The sequence below is a fragment of the Tachypleus tridentatus genome, chromosome 1, assembly GCF_004210375.1.
Source record: "Tachypleus tridentatus isolate NWPU-2018 chromosome 1, ASM421037v1, whole genome shotgun sequence".
Lineage (NCBI taxonomy): Eukaryota > Metazoa > Arthropoda > Merostomata > Xiphosura > Limulidae > Tachypleus > Tachypleus tridentatus.
In genome coordinates this window covers 72,956,121-72,975,638 of record NC_134825.1, presented here as the reverse complement: position 1 = coordinate 72,975,638, position 19,518 = coordinate 72,956,121, and the positions used below count along the sequence as shown (strand labels likewise).

The window sequence follows — 19,518 nt, the reverse complement described above, 5'->3', positions numbered from 1 at the left end:
CTTATGACCGAATCATGAAAACTTAATTTTGAAGCTAGTTTACTAACAATTTAGGTACTGTGAAAACAATATAATCACTCCAAAAGTAATCTTGGTGTTAACAATTTAAACAGTGCTGAAACATCTTTTTTGATTTTCCAGTTTGCACATAACATATAACCCTTAAATGTTCAGCTGTTTTTCGTTTAATTCTCGTAAATATATATATATATATAAATGACATTTATATATTATTTTAATAACAATCATTTAACGTACGTTTTGGGTTAGATTTGGTTAAAAATAAATTTCATGTACATGCATGAATGAAAAGATAAAAAGTGCAGTTTAAAACTGGATTTTTGCTTATTACATTATACGTTTATTCAATCCTTAATATTAGGTAATTTTGAATCACGTTTTCAAAGAATTTTGATAAATAAAATAGAATAAACAGTTTAGTTGAGAAAGTAAAGAATAACTGCAGGTTTCTAAAATTCGAGATATGGGTGTAAGGAAGATCCCGTTGGGGAGTTCGACACTTCCCCCTAGCTTTCAACTATATTTACAAAAAAAAAGTCATATTTAGATAGATGAATACTTGTCCGTAATCTGAACCGCTTGGAAACAAGGGAAAATACGCTTTTTTGCTTTGTAATTCGCTCATTAAGTAATATAAATTAAACGAAAGACATCAACTACAATACGTCATTTATAAACTGGTGGATTAGAAATGAGTCGACTCCTTTAAAAAAAGGAGTTCAAGCCTGATTCCAACGATTGATGTTTTATTAAATAATAGCGTTCTTATCTATGTAACTAAATAATATGATCTTAACTTTGTCCTTGAACTGAAAAGTTGACGTAACAAACAACGGATTTCCAGAATAAACGCTCGTTCCTAAAATAATTTTATTTGTATCTTTGGCGCAGTTGGAGACGTTTTACTGGAGAACATCTCGTCGCTGTTATGAGTTTTCAACAATTTACATCGTATGGAAATTAAAATACAAAATATAAATATTTTTTCACGTTTTTATCCCGTTTGTTTCAATCACGTGAGATCATCAATAACGTTTAAAATAACTAATTAAGATGAACGTGAAACCATGGTTTCAATATTCGTGAATAGTGATGTGTAACACGTTAAAATGCAGCTTTTAGCGAGCGTGGTACAGAGAACATAGTTTGCATTAACAACCAATGAATCAATAGCTGTAAATAGCATTTTAATCCCACTATTTGTTAATTAGAAACGTGACAAAATACCTTAAAAACAGACGAATTATATATATTTGGAGTTTGACAGAAGTAAACAATTGTGAGACGCAGATGTAACAAAAGAAACGCAGTAGAAGACGATTATGGACGAGCGAGGCTTTTGTGAGTCGCAGCTTCATGTTTTATTATCAACTGGCTTCAAACAATATGTATTCAGTTACGAATGACTGAGCAGAGCAATCTCCAGTTGTATTAATGTTGGTCCTCCTCACTTTCAGTAAACACCTTGCGATTTGAGAAGTGTTTCCAGCAGTTCGTTAGCAGTTTGCTGAGTGGCATCATTGGACAATTCGTCGAATTTTGAATAGTCAAACTTTCCATCACCACCGTTCAACTGTGAAGCAGACTTTCCATTACGGATCTTTTCGTCTAATATGGTTATATAGAGGGAGTATGTTCTGTAGGGTCTTTTTCTTTGGTCGGAAGAATCATTTTGTCGAAAAAGTGAACAAACAAACATGCAATTGCCTAAAATGCGTAAGAAAAATTGAATTAAAACATAGGTGACGAAGTTCGAATAGATTTATTTTTCTTTCGTAATTAAATATAATAACTTGCTCAAATGAAATCCGTCACATATTTGACTAGTGCACACTGATTTTGAATAGGCTAACATTTATAGAATATTAAAGATATCTTTTCTGAAGATTTTTGAGATAAGTTTTTTTTATACAAACTAGTTAAACAAGAAATTAAGTTCTTCTCATTGCAGTTGCGCTAAAATTAAACGAGAAATTTGCGTAAGGTATTTACATATTTACGTAATTAACTTTTTTTTATCCTTTACAATAAAGTTGTACGAATTGTATTAGATATAAGCCAGGTTTTAGTGGTATGATATATTTAAAACAGGTAGAACATGCTTGAACGCAACAATTCAAATTCCAAAAACTGTCATTGATAAAACAAAGCATCTTCATACGTATGAATTTAAAGCTTATTGACAGTGTTAATTAATATTTGTTTGTAAGGCTAATTTACAATGGATATAAGATTCACTAATTAATCTTTCTGTCCTACATGTAAAAGGTATTATCGGTACTGTAACCTGTTTACTGACAGTGTAGAACGGCCTGGAAACATTTTGTAAAAAAAAATCTGTCAGATACGAAAGTGCTTACCAGGCTGGCGAACACGAAGGCATGAATGGTAGTAGACCAAGACATCCCTAACTCTTCCAACATCACCCCAGCTGTGAACCCTCCAATTAAATTCCTGAGTTGGAACATTTTGGGTTAATTAAAAAAAAAAAACAAGTACTGGGAATTATGATATTTAAAGTGTATAAAAATACAAATAACTTTTGGTAAGAAAGAAAGTATATTTTGAGAGAAGCTGGTCGTACATTATAACAATGTACAGAAATACATTGTTAATACAGAAACTAATTTTAAATTTAAATACAGAAACTAATGTATTGTTAATATTTGTTGTTGCGTTTCCTTTGAAACCCAAAAATATAATTATATTCAATATTCTTTAAAATTATTTATGAATCAAACAATGCTTCAAATTTGACTTGTTCCTTCTTGATTTGATCCTTTCTACAGTTAAGTTTGATAAACTAAATACAGTTAAACAGACACTTCTGGAATAGCCAAGCTTTTCACTTACCCCAGGGGAATAGAAAACGAGACAATGGACGACACCAGACTAAATGTTCTGAAAGTTTCAGGCAAGCCTCCTTTTTGTCTGTAGAAAGAAAATTTAAGTTTATAATTCTTAAAGTAGCAAAATAACCCAATAAATGTTACAAATGAAAATAATCTAAAGATAGAATTCACGGGTTTATTTGTAACTTCTAAACACTTTTAGGAAGAATTATTCCGTATTATGATGATATTATCCCAAACCGAATAAACCAAACTTTATATTTAATCCGTTTAAGTATACTTTTATATAACATACTATTAAAATAATCATGATATGCAACATAATAAAAATCAGAAATACGTGCAAATTGACAGTATACAATTACTTATACAAGTTGGAAAAAACTGTTTGACTCAGAGAAACAAAAGTTCATGCTATGTGATTGCAGTTGTTAAGGTGTTTGTTTTTTTTTGTACTATTGTACGAATCTGCACACCAGACATTAATAGCTAACTCAACGAAAGGTTTCAGTGACTGTCTGTAAGATGTCCCAGTGACAATAATAGAATGGTATTTTCCCAAGTCAGTAAACTGGACTGAAACATGAAATAAGCAAAGGTTTTTAATATGTTTTTATCTTAAAATTCCACTTTTGCGGTATTACATATTTCTAAACTAAACATTAAGGACTTAAAAAATTTGAATGACAATTTAAGTATCTTTTCTGCCCTCATGGCTTTTCAACTTGTAGTGTTAGACACAAAGAAAATTAGACATTCAGTCAACTAGTGGGTGTATTTATAATAGTTCTTATCCGCTGACAAACACAAGGCCCGGCATGACCAGGTGGGATAAGACGTTCGACTCGTAATAAAGAATAGCCTAACAGTTGGTGGTGGGTAGTGATGACTAACTGCCTTCCCTCCAGTCTTAGACTGCAAAATTAGGGATGGCTCGTGTAGCTTTACGCAAAATTCAAAAAACAAAACAGATAAACACAAGCAATGTTTATATATAAAACTTTCTCCAAATATACACTTTTGAAGCTAATCTTGATAAAACAGAGTTTTGAGAACTAAACGCATTCGAGCAATAAATCCACTTCTTTTCACGTTTTCTAAAAACAGTATTTCCTGTTTTTACATCTTAATTTAGGAAAACCTCGACTCCACTGAAACACTTATCATAATCAGTGTTTCTGTTAGTGAGGTTATGGTTACTACTATTCCAAGTTAACTATGAAATAATTTCCAGTAAAGAAATATATTAATTAATGGAAGCGTATTGTTTTTATATAACTTCAACCATTGTCTTACCATTCTAACAACGAAACCAGCTTACACTAGTTTTTCCTTTACAGTTAGTGGTTGAATCTTCATTGGATGGAGCTATGAACAAAATTTGTGTATTTTATAATGATCTCTCAGTAGAACAAATAGTGCTACTGCATAGCAGAAGATAATTCTTTTTGTGATATTCCACCTGCTTAACTATTGCTTTAGGAAATATATACTGATGAAGATTTAAAAGTGTTAGGTGTGATATCTTTGAAGCTATTTCCACCTAATTACGTTCAAATCAATTTTTTTCAATTCCACATTGGTAAACTTACAAACATAAACTTACACGAACCTTTAGACACAGGAACAAGGTGATTATGGTAAAGGTTATAACTTACCTAGCAGACCGCAAACATACAGAGTAAGAACAGGAAATAAGAGGTCCTGCCCCGAATCCCTTCAGTAGCAGACCAACGGTCACCAGCCACACTTTACTGTCAAATAAACGTGATAAAATACAGTTTATTTCTGTAATGTAACCCTTAATTATAGAAGCTCAGATTGTTACTTGTTTTCAAGAATAGTAAAGATGTAGTCATAACAACGTTAAAAGAACAAGAAATTCTAAGTACTTGTATGAAAAGTATCCATCTTAGACGAAACTGAAATAATACAGCAAATCATTAAAAACAAAAATGTATTAACAAGACATTTACATAGGATAAGACGACCTCTGCAAGTTTGTTTGTAGTTAACCACGAAGCTACAGGTTATTCGTGTTATGTCCATTACGGATATTGAAACCCAGTTTTTACGTCATAAGTCTATAGAAGTACCGCTGTAGTACTAGAGAGGTCCTCCGCAAGCACTCATTCTGTTATTATTTGTCTTTCTTCTATTGAACAACTTTAAAGTGTTTTATATTACCGATGATCCGGACTGGTTTTTTAATAATCTAGAAGACTAGCCAAGAGATATGGTTAGTTTTATATGTCATTTTAAAATTCACCGTAGTTTTTGAATGTCCGCACCAAAACAACGTTAATTACATAACCATTAAAACACCACCCTGTACTAACGAGTAGTGACATTGTGAATTAGTATTATTTCTGTTCGTTAAAGCAGTGAGCACTTACGTTATCGAAGTTTCTTCGTTTAGATGAATTTCGTGGAACGATAACTTGTTTGATTCTTTATCTTCGAAAACGATTGACATCGGGAAAGAAATCTGGCAGTTCTTAATTACAAATTACATAGTTACGTATCAGGGGGTGAGGTGACCTACTTAACTCTTTAAACCCCTAAATGTTTTGCACAATCTGCCAGAATCATTTTCATGATTTCCTAATAATTGTCACCATACCTTACAAAATTCCAATTAGCTTACTTTTATTATCCCTTCAACATCAGCAGTACCAAACTGAGACATTGTTGAATAAATCGCTTCAAATACTTCTCTATTGAACATCTGGTGACAGAAGAACGTGAAGAGAAATTGGTGGGTGGTCTAAGTTTGTTTTTATATAAAGTGTGGATAATAACATGGTTTGGATTAGTTTCCAGCCAACGAGACATAAATGTCATTGGACGCTGCCACTGTCGAGATTTTTGGCCGAACACTGGGAGCGTCTGCTGAAGTTTAAGAAGTTAAAAATGTATACTAGCTTTTGTTGAAGAAGAAAACAAAAAGAAAAGAGGTGAAAGTGTTTGTTACTGATCATGAAATCGATTTTTGTTTTGTTTTGTGTAGTACAGAATCAATGAAGAATTGTTGCTAAATGGTCAAAAGTATCTAGAGCTTAAACAGAATTCATGTTCCATCTTTATTTGTGAATATAACTCAGGACGAATGAGGAGCTGTTGATAGGTGGCCAAGTGTTTCCACTATCCAAAAGCTTTCAAGACATACATTAAAATAAATTTATTTCTAAAACTACAGCTTTAAACACGTATATGTCACAAATTTCGTTAACACTGCGAAGTCAAATTTCTTGTTTTCCTACACTTTTGGGAGTCTATTTCTATATACGTGAGACTTTTTAAAGTCTAACACAACATCCAGCTCAGCACATTTAAACTAATTTTATATTAAGGAGTAGCAGATATAAAATGCAACAGTAAAACGGGTTTATAAATCACCGACTTCTTCAATAAGACATTATTATGTAAACCACTATATGTTAACCCACGAACATGTGTTGACAGTATTTCATATCCAATACTAACGACAACAATTTATTACGTGTTATTTACGACACTGTTTAAAAATGCGTACAAATAGTCTACTATCTAATATCGATGCTAATATTATACAATGAGTTGTCTATAAGTGTCTTAATTGAATAATACTCATGAGTATAAACTGGTGTTAGTTAGTCTGTTGACTACAGTGTTCGTGTTATTTAAGTTTACAGTTACAACATATTCAGGTTAAAAAAAGTTTTAAATTTACTTACGGGGAGAGAGGAAGGAAAGCAGCTGGACCAATCAGCATAAAGGATACAACTAATACAAGGGATCCAACGCATTGAAGAATGTACTCCAGCTTCTGTTAAAACAACATATATATATATATATATATATATGAAAATTGGTATGAGTGAAATAAGTCAGAGCGGTACAGCAGAAATATTATGCATTTTTCGACATTTTATTGTAAACATTTGCCACCAAAACGTTTCTTTCCATACAGTTTATTTAGGCTAAAAGAAAACACTTCGTTGTCTAATGTATATTTAATAGAAGAGCACAACCGCTAAAGATTATCATGTATTTGGTTGGAAATAAAAGAAGATAAAATACCACAAGTATATTGGTAAATTAAAATAATAATATACCAGGCAGGTGGTAACACTGCGTATATATGGATGGTTCATATTGTTCGTCGAAATAGTATTTTAAATATCTCCTCAATAGGTCATCAGAACTTTACAATACTATACAATGACAATAAATATATAACGACTGTAAATATCATAGAAAAAGTTTGAATTTTTTGTTTTTCTTTCTTCTGATTCATTTTTATTACATGATAAAAACAAAACATTGGTGGCAACCAATTTTATTAAGGTGACGTAGTATCAAACAGATTATCTGTTTTATGAGCATTATTAATAGCTAGAAGTAATTTTAAAAAAGCAAATCATAATTCTAGTGAAAATGATGTTATTATTACCTCTTGAAGTTGGCCTTCTCACAGTAATTTGGTGTTTCTTTAAAAAGTTTAAGTACAGGGTGAAACAAGAATTATCAGCCAGTAATAGAAAAATACTAAATATTATAGTTGGAATCTTATTGTATTTAGAACTTGGTTATAAAGACAACATTCTCATGTATATGGAAACACTGTATGAAAAAAAGCAAACTAACAAGTAAAGAAAACCTTTTCAAAAAATAAGTAATTTAGGGATGGCTGATATCAATCCTTTAAAAAAACAACAACAATACAAACAAAATAGTAGGGATAAAAATATATATATGTAAAAACGGCTAGTTTGGGTTAAGAAAATTTTTTATCCAGAGGAGCGAACAACGTTTCAACCTTCTAGCCGTTTTTGCATGTATATTTTTCTTTACAAGTGGGTTCTCTCGTCATCACTGAAGATAATGGGAATGGCATTTGTGTCCTCCCTACACAGGCAAAAATTAATATATTGCAATATATATAACTGTTCAATCACAAATTAATTTACACTATTTTTGCCTGTTAACATTCTACTACTCTGTGTCTATGCTATTGTGTAGGAGTGATACAAGTGCCATCTCTACTATCCTGTTTGTGTTGTTTATAAAGTAATCATATTAGTTATTCCTACATTCACTTCCTTTAAAAAAAATCCTTTATTTATGTACTTTAAGCATAACTATACTCGCTTGATGAAACAAACAAAAATATTTCACAATCGCTTTCCCTGAAATTAAAGTACCTCGCTGGGACAGCTGTAAGTCTACGGATTTACAATGCTAAAATCAGGGGTTCGATTCCCCTCTTTGGACAGAGCAGAAAGCCAAATGTGGATTTGCTTTAAGAAATCACAAATAGTGACATTAAAATACTATATTAGTTAAGTAAATATTAAACAAAAAAAATAGTAGGATAGTTTTAATTGTTAAAAAGTGCTAATAAGTTAACACCTTAGTTCACTTGGTAGAATATTTGCTTGGCATGCGAAATATCTCGGGTTCAAACTTCAACTTAGAAAAACAATGTAGCCGTCATAAAACCACGAGATAAACAGGGCTTTGACTGGACTTCACTTGTGAGAGAGGATTAATGTGACAGAATGAATTATTAAAAAAGTTCTTTATAACTAACTGCCAGAGGGTAGCCCGTTAGCTCAATTGGTTCAGCAATTGACTGGTGTATGAGAAATTTCCGGTCGAATACAATCCGAGCAAATACGAGACTTCATGTTACTATAACAGTAATTTAGTAAACTATAACAGGCACATACATAAACGAGTAAAGTATGGTAGGCATATTTGGTGAATATTTGTTTATGTTAGGCACAAATAGCCTATTGTTAGCAAATTGTTATCGTTGTAAGCCTTCAGACTTACCTCTGAGGCACCGGAAGGAGGAGTCTAGTAAGCGAGTAGGATGTAACACAAATATTTAGAGCGTTGTAAAGTACAATTTATTTTAAATATTTCGTTAATTAACTGTTAGTTACAGAAATTGTGGCTAGGGTATTCGACTTTCAATCTTCGGGTCGCGGGTTTGAATTCTGTCACCGAAAATATTCGCCTTTCAGAGTTGGGAGCATTGTAAGTGACAGCAAATCTCATTTTTTTGTTGATTAAAGAGTAGCCAAAAATGCCCGGCATGGCCAGGTGGCTAAGGCACTCGACTCGTGATCCGAGGGTCGCGAGTTCGAATCTCCTACACACCAAATATGCTCGCCCTATCAGCCGTGAGGGCATTATAATGTGACGGTCAATAATTACCGTAATAAGGAACGGCTAGTGCAAATAGCCCTCGTGTAGCTTTGCGCGAAATTCAAAATAAACCAAAACAAACAAGTAACCAGAAAATTAGCGCTGGGTAGTGTTGACCAACTACCTTCCTTCCAGTTTACCACTTTAAAACCCGGCATGGCCAAGCGTGTTAAGGTGACTCCTAATCTGAGGGTCGCGGGTTCGCATCCCCTTCGCGCCAAACATACTCGCCCTTTCAGCCGTGTGGGGCGTTATAATGTGACGATCAATCCCACTATTCGTTGGTAAAAGAGTAGCCCAAGAGTTGGCGGTGGGTGGTGATGACTAGCTGCCTTCTTTCTAGTCTTACACTGCTAAATTAGGGACGGCTAGCACAGATAGCCCTCGAGTAGCTTTGTGCGAAATTCCAAAACAAACAAACAAACTACCACTTTAAACTTAGAGATAGCTAGTGCAGATAGCCCTCAAGTAACTTTAAGCTAAAATTTCAACAAAACAAACAAGCACAGAAATAATCTCTTTGAAGAGTCTACAACGGGGCCCGGTATTATCAGGTGGGTTAAGGCGTTCGACTTGTAATCTGAGGGTCGCGGGTTCGAATCCCGGTCGCACCAAACATGCTCGCCCTTTCAGTCTCGTGGGGGGCATTATAATGTACGGTCAATCCCATTATTCGTTGGTAAAAGAGTAGCCCAAGAGTTGACTAGCATGTCTTACACTGCTAAATTAGGGACGACTAGCACAGATAGCAGGCCCGGCATGGCCAAGCGCGTTAAGGCGTGCGACTCGTAATCTGAGGGTCGCGGGTTCGCGCCCGCGTCGCGCCAAACATGCTCGCCCTCCCAGCCGTGGGGGCGTTAAAATGTGACGGTCAATCCCACTATTCGTTGGTAAAAGAGTAGCTCAAGAGTTGGCGGTGGGTGGTGATGACTAGCTACCTTCCCTCTAGTCTTACACTACTAAATTACGGACGGCTAGGTGCAGTGGGCTAACAACCTACTCACTTAAAATCTAGCCTGTTACAGAAACCGCAGTGATTGCGGCCCTATGTTCCTTAAGGAATCGAGTGGCAGATGATGATGAGCGCAGATAGCCCTGGTAAAGCTTTGGGCGAAATTTAAAACAAACAGTTTACAATGTGTTATATCAAGCAAAAACGTTTTCTATACAGCACTGGAAGTTTCGTGTTTTATACCTGTTATGTGTGAACAACAAGTCAAAATTCATACATACGAGTATATATATAACAACTGAGACGTCCTTGTTGCGTGGTAGTTTATGTTAGATCAAGTATTACTTTATCTGCAATCGTTTCTAATATATTTTTTAAGCAGATGAGAAAATTATATTACATTATTAATTTTTGTTGTCGTAAAAGTACTCGTTTTTGTTTTTTTTTTATTTTTCTAGACCACGTGAGCTTACAATACTCGCAACTTTGTTTGTTGTTTTGAAATTAAGCACAAAGTTACACAATAGGCTATCTGTGCTCTGCCCAACACGAGTGTCGAAACCAGATTTCTATCGTTGTAAGTCCACAGACGTACATCTTTGTCACTGGATGGTTCTAAACACTTAACTTAGTATATGCTTTAAAACACATAGGCTCACAATACTTTATATTTATCACTATATCCCACACATGTGGGCTTACAGTACTCACAAGTTGATCTGCTAATCGTCCAGCAATTGGTGAGCTGAAAGCGTATGATAGGAACAGGCAAAGGTAGATACACCCTACTTCCATTGGATGTAGAGAAAACTGAAATCAAAACGTTGGACAGTAGATCAATAAATCAAGATACATACGTGTGTGTATTAAAACACGGTGTTTAGTATTTAATTTGTTGGATCAACGCAATTTTCGTTGTCTATAACATAAAACTATATTGAACTAAGGGCATTGAATCCAAAGTGAATAATTTTTGTAGCTTCACGAGCAGTGCGTCAGTCGAAGACACAAATCAATCGTAAGAAGCTGTATGTTTATTTGTAAAACTACTTAATTAACTCACGAATAAAAATGTTTATTTCATTACGGCTTGTTTTTAAAATAATTCTTTTGATCACCTCTAGAAGTTACATAAGATAACCGTGTCATGAAACCCTTACGAGGAATCGAATTCTTACCTGTTGTAAATGATCACTAAGGGTGATTAAAATGAAAGCATCGGCTACGACGTTTAGGGTTACGCACAGTATGGAGAGAATGGTTGCCGGCAACTTAAGTATGTTCAGATATTCCTGGACAGTTAGAGCAGATGGATTTTCTTTTGACTGATTATCTAAGAACAAATTGAAACTGAAACCTAAATCGTTGTTATACATGTTCTCATAAAAATGTAAATTATTGTTTACATCATTGTGAGAACAACGTTCGTTATTGGTCCGTTAAAAAATGAGATACTTAAACGTTTTTCAGTCATGTACAAGCACAGATTTGTAAACTACAAACAAGGAAACTTGAAACAAATAAAAAAAAAAGACACGTAATTTATCTTTTTTTTCGTTGACGTTTAAAATAAATTTTAAATAGCTCCATGCTTAAATCATCAGCACAAATCAAATCAAATTTCAATCAGCACATGCTAGATACTCTTTAAATATTTCCCAAGCACTAAATGACTCTATATTCTAAATCGAATAAACTTGAACTATATATGATAAGTAATCATAAAATGACTAAATTAAAATAAACATTACAACGTTTATTTTATAGAGAAAAAAGAACGCCTCATCATAAGGAAGAGTTTTAAAATACATTGTTGTGTAATTTTTAATGCTGTGTTTGTTATTGTTTTTAGTTGAGTTATTTGTAAAATATTTCTTAGCTGATCAGTAACAGGTGAGGTGTCCTCCACCCACCAGAGCTTGTGTTCACAGTCCATACACTAACACTGGCCATGAGCATAATTAATGTTCCAAATACGACAAAAGGTGTGTGATAACCTCCAAGCTGAAAAATATAGAAAAACATTTACACATAACTCACTTTAAAATACTACCTTTAAACCATTAACACAAAGCTAAGTTTAAACCTTCACATATCTTTATTCTTAGGGGGGTTTTGCTGCCCTAAGAAATATTGAAGTTTAGCTACATGACACAGCGCTGTGCATTCATAACAATGTACAATCAAATTATTTTAGCTTTAACGTTTCCATAAGACATCAAAGAATTAGAATTTTGAGTGTGCAACACTTACAGAAAAAAAGAAATGAATACTAAAATTATAAAATTTTCTCCTTAAAATTTATAAATTAGTTCTCCCCTAGCAACTATTATCGACTGAGTTCCGACGTTTCAAAAATTATAATTATGTATATAAAAATAAGTTATTCAATTTGCATCCAAAATTAAATGATATCCTATGTCCGCTGGTGGGGCTCTCTCATACCACGCATATTGTTCCTCTCCCTCAGAAACTGTCAACAGGCGCTGTGCGATCGCTCCGGCTGTACAGCAGGTGTTAAAATGGGTGTGTGTGTGTGTATGTGTTTTCGTCCAGCAAAGCCACATCAAGCTATCTGCTAAGCCCACCGAGGGGAATCGAACCCCTGACTTTAGCGTTGTAAATCCGTAGACCGTTAAAATGGTAAATTGTTTTTTGTCGCATGTCACATGGTTATTAAAACAAATAAATATGGTATTAAAATTTTTAGTAAAGTACACTTTACAATCTACTGTGTATTTAAAAAGTACATATATTATTTATATATGAAAAAACGAAGGTTGCTTTTTAACTGTTTACGTTGGCAGAACAGAATGTATGCAAAGCATTGTGAAAATCAAAGTTATTAATAATGTTTGCAGCATACTGTTATTAAAATATAAGTGCAGGATATTAAAAGTATTGTATTAGGTTGTTCAAAAATAAATATCATTTTTGAACTGAGAAGTTTGGAAAAGTATAAATCAGTGTTGTAAAACATGCTTTAATCAAAGTAATCACCATTTGCTTCAACACACTTTTGCCAATACGTAACCATGCTGTTTATGCCCCTGCTGTAAAAATCAGAGTTTCTGTGGCCAATGAACTTCCTAAAAAATTCTTCTGCAGCTGCCTGGTTTTGAAAGCGTTTATTTTTCAAAAAGTTGTCAAAGTGCTTGAAAAAATTAAAATCTGTAGGGGAAATGTCTGGGGAATAAGGTGGATGAGGCAGAATCTTGATTCCCATTTCATTTCATTTTTGGAGTGTCATCCTTGACAGGTCTCATAACGCCGATTTTCTTGATCTTTAATCAGCTCATGCAGAACCTATTTATACAACTTTTTCATTTTTACAATCGTACTCAGGCGGTTAGCAATGCTTGATTTGCTTATGCGAGGGTCTGTCTCAACTGCTTCCCTTAATGTATTTTCATCTAAGAATGGCTTCCTTCCATGACCTTCATGGGCTTCAAGACTTTCCTCTCCATGTCTAAACCTTTGGAACCAACGCTGAACTGTACGTTCAGTAACAGATCCATAGTCAAATGCATGGCTGATGTTCAGTGTAATTTCGGTAGCTTTTCGTCCAAGTTTGAAGTCGTAGTGGAAAATCAGATGAAAGTCCTTTTCCACGCTGCCTTGGAGGTTGCGAAACTTACTCTGAGTAGAATTGAAACAGCAGACAATTAAGACACTTTGGAAGCGACAAACGTTGGATTAAACCAATCAACCAACGATAAGTTACTCAATATTCAGCTTCTAAATGTCACTGTGAGAATTCCAACATTTATTTCTGGACAACGTAATATATATGGATTCATTTTTTATTCTTTTTGCTTAATTTAAAGGAAGTTGAGTTTCGTTTTTTTCTCAGCAATATTTGCGAATTCAAGTTATCACTAACGTAAGTACTTAGTGTCAAATAATTAATGTTGCATATATTTTATTCATTTAAAAATGACTTACGGAAGTAAATAATTACTTTTAAACTGCAAACATTACAGCGTTAGTTTTTTTTTTGTTTTGTTTTTTATAAGTACAAAGCTACACAGTGAACTGTCTGTGCTCTGCCCACCCGGATATCGAAAATCAATATTAGCCTAATAAATTTTCAGACTTGCTGCTGAACAACAGAAGAAGCAACAATGTTAACACAGAGATCTTTAGATAATCATCTACAAGCTGCAACTATTAACATACAGCACGCTTTTAACACCAACTCTAAAGTGTGAATATCAACAAAAACATTAACACTTATACAAGTAAGATTTTTGAAAATAGTTATTTAGATATAAATTTTTCTTTAAATTAAATTGCAACAGAACCTTACGTAAGATTTTAAATGTGGTTGCTACTAGGTCGCTGCTACGTTAAACAAACATGTTTTATATTCATATAAATATATATATATATAAATTATGTCAACGTATGAATATACATCATATATATAGAAATAAACAGAATTACATTTATCGAAATGACCGTTTCTATATGCATAAAATTATTGGGAAGGGGACGTTTTCTCCTTTTGTTTTCTACCTTTATGTGAGGCCTAGAATTGAAGTTACATTTCTCTTTCTCATAAATAACGTTTTGTTATACCCAAGGAAAAGAGAATCAGTAAGAATATGAGTATGGCCGTTGAACCCTAAAGAAATAGCAGCTTGCAAAACAAAATTGTAGCAATGTGTATTTGACAATGTTAGAAATTAAATTTTGTGTTGTATAACACCCTCAAAATCTACAAAAATACCCTAGAGGAAAATGTTTTATAAGCAAATTAGGTAGTCACTTTTCACATTTAATCTCGCAGCGTCTTCTAGTGACAAGCTGGATGAAATCATGGTAAATTACATCAATAGCCTTATCGACAGAATGCCAAGTAACCCTGCAGAGGTTATTAGAATACTCGGTACTGAGTGTGTAATATTTAGTAATGTAAGGTCATAGAAGGTATAATAATTTGATGTTATATATATTGTCATTATGCATGCTTTGGTAAAGTTTTGTTGTGATAGATGAAATTCTGAATTACACATCTTTTTATAGGTGTTTGACAAATTGTTCTTTTCTAATAAATCGTTCGTAATGTTAATAGAAGATGTATCGTTATAAAAATTACAGATGTAGATGTTTAATATAACACGAATTTCTCAGTTTGACAGAACTAGTCGTACTTATATTCCATCTTAATAATAATGATCTTATTTCTTACAAAATAAGTGTCCCCCAGTGGCATAGCGGTATGTCTGCGAACTTACAACGCTAAAAACCGGGTTTCGATACCCCTCGTGGGCAGAGCACAGATAGCCCTTTGTGTAGCTTTGTGCTTAATTCGAAACAAAGACAAACAACAATACAAAATAAGCAAACATTTTGCCTAATACTATATTATAGCCCGTTGTGTAGCTTAGCGCTTAGCAACAAAGGATACAGTATGAATTCAAATAACGAAGAACTCTGAGCTTCCATACGTCTGTGCTCTATTTTAAAGCTTGAAAAATCCGTATGCTTTGATGTGGTGTGTTTTGAATTTCGCGCAAAGCTACACGAGAGCTATCTGCGCTAGCCGTCCCTAATTTGGCAGTGTAAGACAAGAAGGAAGGCAGCTAGTCATCACCACTCACCGCTAACACTAGGGCTACTCTTTTACCAACGAATAGTGGGATTGACTGTAACATTACAACGTCTCCATGGCTGAAAGGACGAATGTTTGGTGTGACGGGGATTCGAACCGTCGACCTTTGGATTACGACTCGAGTGCCTTAACCACCTAGCCATGCCGGGCATTTCACATGATATTTAATTGTATTACAATAATGCTATGAAGAGGGTTGTCCACTGGCTAAGGTACGTCAAATGTTCACTTTATAAAAATCAGAAATAGATACGTGTTGTTACCTATAGTGTAGGGTACCTAGTAGCAAAATACAGCAAACAAACAATGCACCGACAAAATTACGCTTTAATGAATTACGTACATCAAATCAGCAAATTTTTTTGAGGACGCAATACTCATGACGTCATCTATGGGGGTCTACGGAGTTGATAATTGATCAAAACTAAACTACATTTTCAGAATCAAGTTACGATTGCCTATAAGTGTGTCAGGTTTCATGAAAATTAGATGTTCTTGTCCTACGTTTCCTTTTTCATTTCTAGAATCTACTCCTTCTTCCCATGTTTACCAAATCGTGAATACTCCATGTTTAACATGGTTAATTAGCAGACTTTTACTGATTTCAGGTATGTTGCAGTTGTCAAAATTCCACTTCCAAAGCTACCACACATTATCTTGGTACCAATTTATTTAACAACAGATCGCCTATACAGCAGCTCTCTTGTTTCACTCCAGTAGTATTGTTTGGAGTTCTTTGGTAAATCATATCTACTTTATCACAAAATTTTAGGAATGTTTCTTTTAAACAACAAGATAAACCTAATAAAATATGGACACAATAATTACAAACACAAATAAGTGAAGTCCTGTTGGATTAGGGTAATGTGTAATAATAAACTGTATAAATAATGTATATGTTGCAATAGTTCATCGTGTTAAGGGAAACTGACTGTTAAACTAATTAGAACCATGGTCTGGGAAGGGGAAGATAAAGAAAAGAAGGGGTTTAGCCACATTAAAGTGAAAACTTTCCAAACTGAAATTTTCTTGGAAAATAACATATTTTACAGTGCATTTCTGAACAGTTACCTGAAAACAGTTTTACTTTTATTTTATTATGTTGATAGTTAGGGTTAGTAATACCATCTTTCTTTTTTAACTTTTTGATATTTAAACGTTATCATCTGTACCTAGTAGTAAACTATGGCCGCCAACGAGAGTCGACAGAACGAGCAAAGGAATTCTTGAACAACTTTGTAAAGTACAGCAGAAGTCAAACTGATCTTAACTGGAAGGCTATTTGAAGGGGTAGTTTAAACTTTAAAGGCATTATGAAAATGATATTACAAACACTATCGTATGACAGCCGTTAACAAGCCCGAATTCCCTTCAGTGGCTCAGAAATAAGTGTAAAGGGTTATAACGTTAAAATCGGGGTTTCGATACTTTTGGTTGGCACAACACAGATAGCCCATTGTGGAGATTTGTGGTTGAAAATAAACAAACAAAACCAGTTTTACGATCGTTTATATCAGATATAAACTACAAAGCATTGCTTCAGCGGTGCTCAGAACTTGGAAATATATAATGTGGCCTGATGGGACGAGGTTTATTGTTTTCTATACAGATGTGATACTTGTTTGTTATTAAGCATAAAGCTACACAAAGGGCTATCTGTGCTCTGGCCACCACGGATATTGACACCCAGTTTTTAGTAGTATAAATCTGTAGAAATACCACTGAGGGCAAACTGATAGCAAAGAAAGGGTTGCTAAAAAAACCTTATGAAGCTTTTAACCCTAACTCTATTACTCCGACAGAATTTATGGACTTACAACGCTAAAATACTGGATTTTATTCCCCGTGGTGAATAGAGCACAAATAACTCATTGTGTAGCTTTACGTAAAAAGAAGACAAAAGAAACATAAAGTAAGAAAACAAGTTTTAAGTAATTTTTTGTGTTGTTTCACTTTAATATAAAAAACAGCTTGAGTACATATTTCAACGTTATTATTATTAAAGATCGTTTGTTTGTTTTTCTTGTAGCAAAGCCATATCAGGCTATAATTAAATAAAGACAATTTTTAGTTAATTACACTAATAACTGACGTTGTTCTAATTCATATATATGTCTTTTTAATAATAGCTATTCTCTATGAACAAGTCCATCCTTCACTGTCAGGTCTCAATACATATAAATGTTATGCATACATAAAAGAGAAAATAAAACGGAAACGCCTACAAAATCATCCTTTTCATATACATAAATTAAAGGCTAGCTGAGATCGAGGAAAGCTCTATCTTTCTAAGAAAATGTCAGACCTGCGATTGAGATAAAAAATGCCCTTTTTTGGTCAGGCCTAGTGAAAATACAAAGACAATCGATAAAGAACCAAAGACCATTGAGTACATGTAGACAGTTCTACTGGTAACTAGAAGGACGTCACATTTCTCTAGATACTGATTGGTTACAACTAGTGGTGAGATTTCCAAAGAGAGACCAAGTCTTAAAATGTACATTAATTTTAATAAGTTCTATGTCAAAGCAAATTAAAATTGCCACCAGTGACTCCGCTGTGAAGCTTTTAACACTTAAAATCGGGTTTCGATACCCGCAGTGGGAACAGCATATATAGCCCACACATAGGTGATTTTACTTGCGTACATATGAGTATGTGCATATATATGAGACATTAAAAAACAATAATATGCGGAAATAAAGTAAGTGTCTTACGTGAAACAGCTATGAAAACCAAAACTTGGTACTTTATTTAGAAACAGTTGCAGAAAATAGTGAATAACTACAGCATAATAAATGTGAAGATTACTAAACAGAAAAGGCGTAGTTACAAACATGTTAAGTAATTATCAAAAAAAAAAATGTTTCGGTAAAAAATTAGCGCTGCTTGTATAACAATCTGATTTTGATAAACTGAGCTTACCAAGTACAGAAAACTTCCAGCAGGTGGCCCTGTAATCATTCCTATAGTTATGATCGTTTCGGTGAGGCCCTGAAAAGAAAACGGAAAGTTATAAATAATTGCGATTTTGTTTCAATCCTGTAAATTTATTTCGAAATAGACGCAAGTACTAATTCGAATTTAAGCATAAGATATACTGAATCATATACTTCTACAACTATTATTAATCTATAAAACATGGTAAGTGATTTTTGTTCATGTACTTTTTAAGTTTCGTTATTTGAAGTAATTTAAACTAATGAATAATCTAGTTTTGTATAAAAGTAAGAAAACAAGTAAAACGGGATAACGTATGTGAACGGTAACTCTTTGTTGTATAAAGAGTAGTTCATTTGTTGAATAAACTGTTTGTTTTTTCTTCATAAATTTTAATCTCAATTATTATTAAGTTATATTTTATATGTTTAATTAACTAAACTGCAAATAAGTATAAAATAAATATAAGCATAAAGTTTCTCATTCACTGTTTCTCCTCTTCAGAAATATATATAGAGGTCGAGCAAGTTATATCAAAATGATTTTGAAGCTTCGTCAATTCGTGTTCTGTTTGACGACTGTGCATCTTGAAAATAATCCTGCAGAGTAATTTCCATTGCAAAAGGCTCAGTAGTAAGACTGTCATGTCCATAGCCCGTTCTTCCTCTCTCCGAACTTTCTGTACTCCATGTAGTGTACGAACATATCGGTTTCCATCTCCCATTTCAACAGTCAGATTGTACAAAAATCCGTAGAAATGCGTCCGGCGACTTTATATGGAATAGCAAAGCACAGCTGTTTTATTATCTAGCTACTTGAGAAAAGCGACAGGTGAATGGATATGTTGTAAAAGTGACTTGTGTTCACGTCACTTATGTCGCTTTTTCAAGCAGAGATTCTTTATGACTACGTTTCGTAAAGTTCCCTGAGGTATGTAA

The 19,518-nt window shown here is 33.7% G+C and overlaps 1 protein-coding gene across 1 annotated transcript in view; it reads right to left on the bottom strand.

The window, feature by feature from the left end:
• Positions 1 to 208: 208 nt before the first annotated feature.
• Positions 209 to 19,518, bottom strand: part of LOC143252146 (MFS-type transporter SLC18B1-like) — a 33,892-nt gene continuing 14,582 nt past the window's right edge. The window contains exons 5-13 of the mRNA XM_076503840.1: positions 18,566 to 18,634; positions 11,937 to 12,027; positions 11,202 to 11,356; positions 10,735 to 10,833; positions 6,590 to 6,681; positions 4,532 to 4,627; positions 2,875 to 2,952; positions 2,382 to 2,475; positions 209 to 1,728 (exon numbers count right to left, since the gene is read on the bottom strand). Coding sequence (XP_076359955.1) covers positions 1,639 to 1,728; positions 2,382 to 2,475; positions 2,875 to 2,952; positions 4,532 to 4,627; positions 6,590 to 6,681; positions 10,735 to 10,833; positions 11,202 to 11,356; positions 11,937 to 12,027; positions 18,566 to 18,634 — 864 coding nt within the window. The 3' untranslated portion in view covers positions 209 to 1,638. The remainder of the gene's footprint in view (positions 1,729 to 2,381; positions 2,476 to 2,874; positions 2,953 to 4,531; positions 4,628 to 6,589; positions 6,682 to 10,734; positions 10,834 to 11,201; positions 11,357 to 11,936; positions 12,028 to 18,565; positions 18,635 to 19,518) is intronic.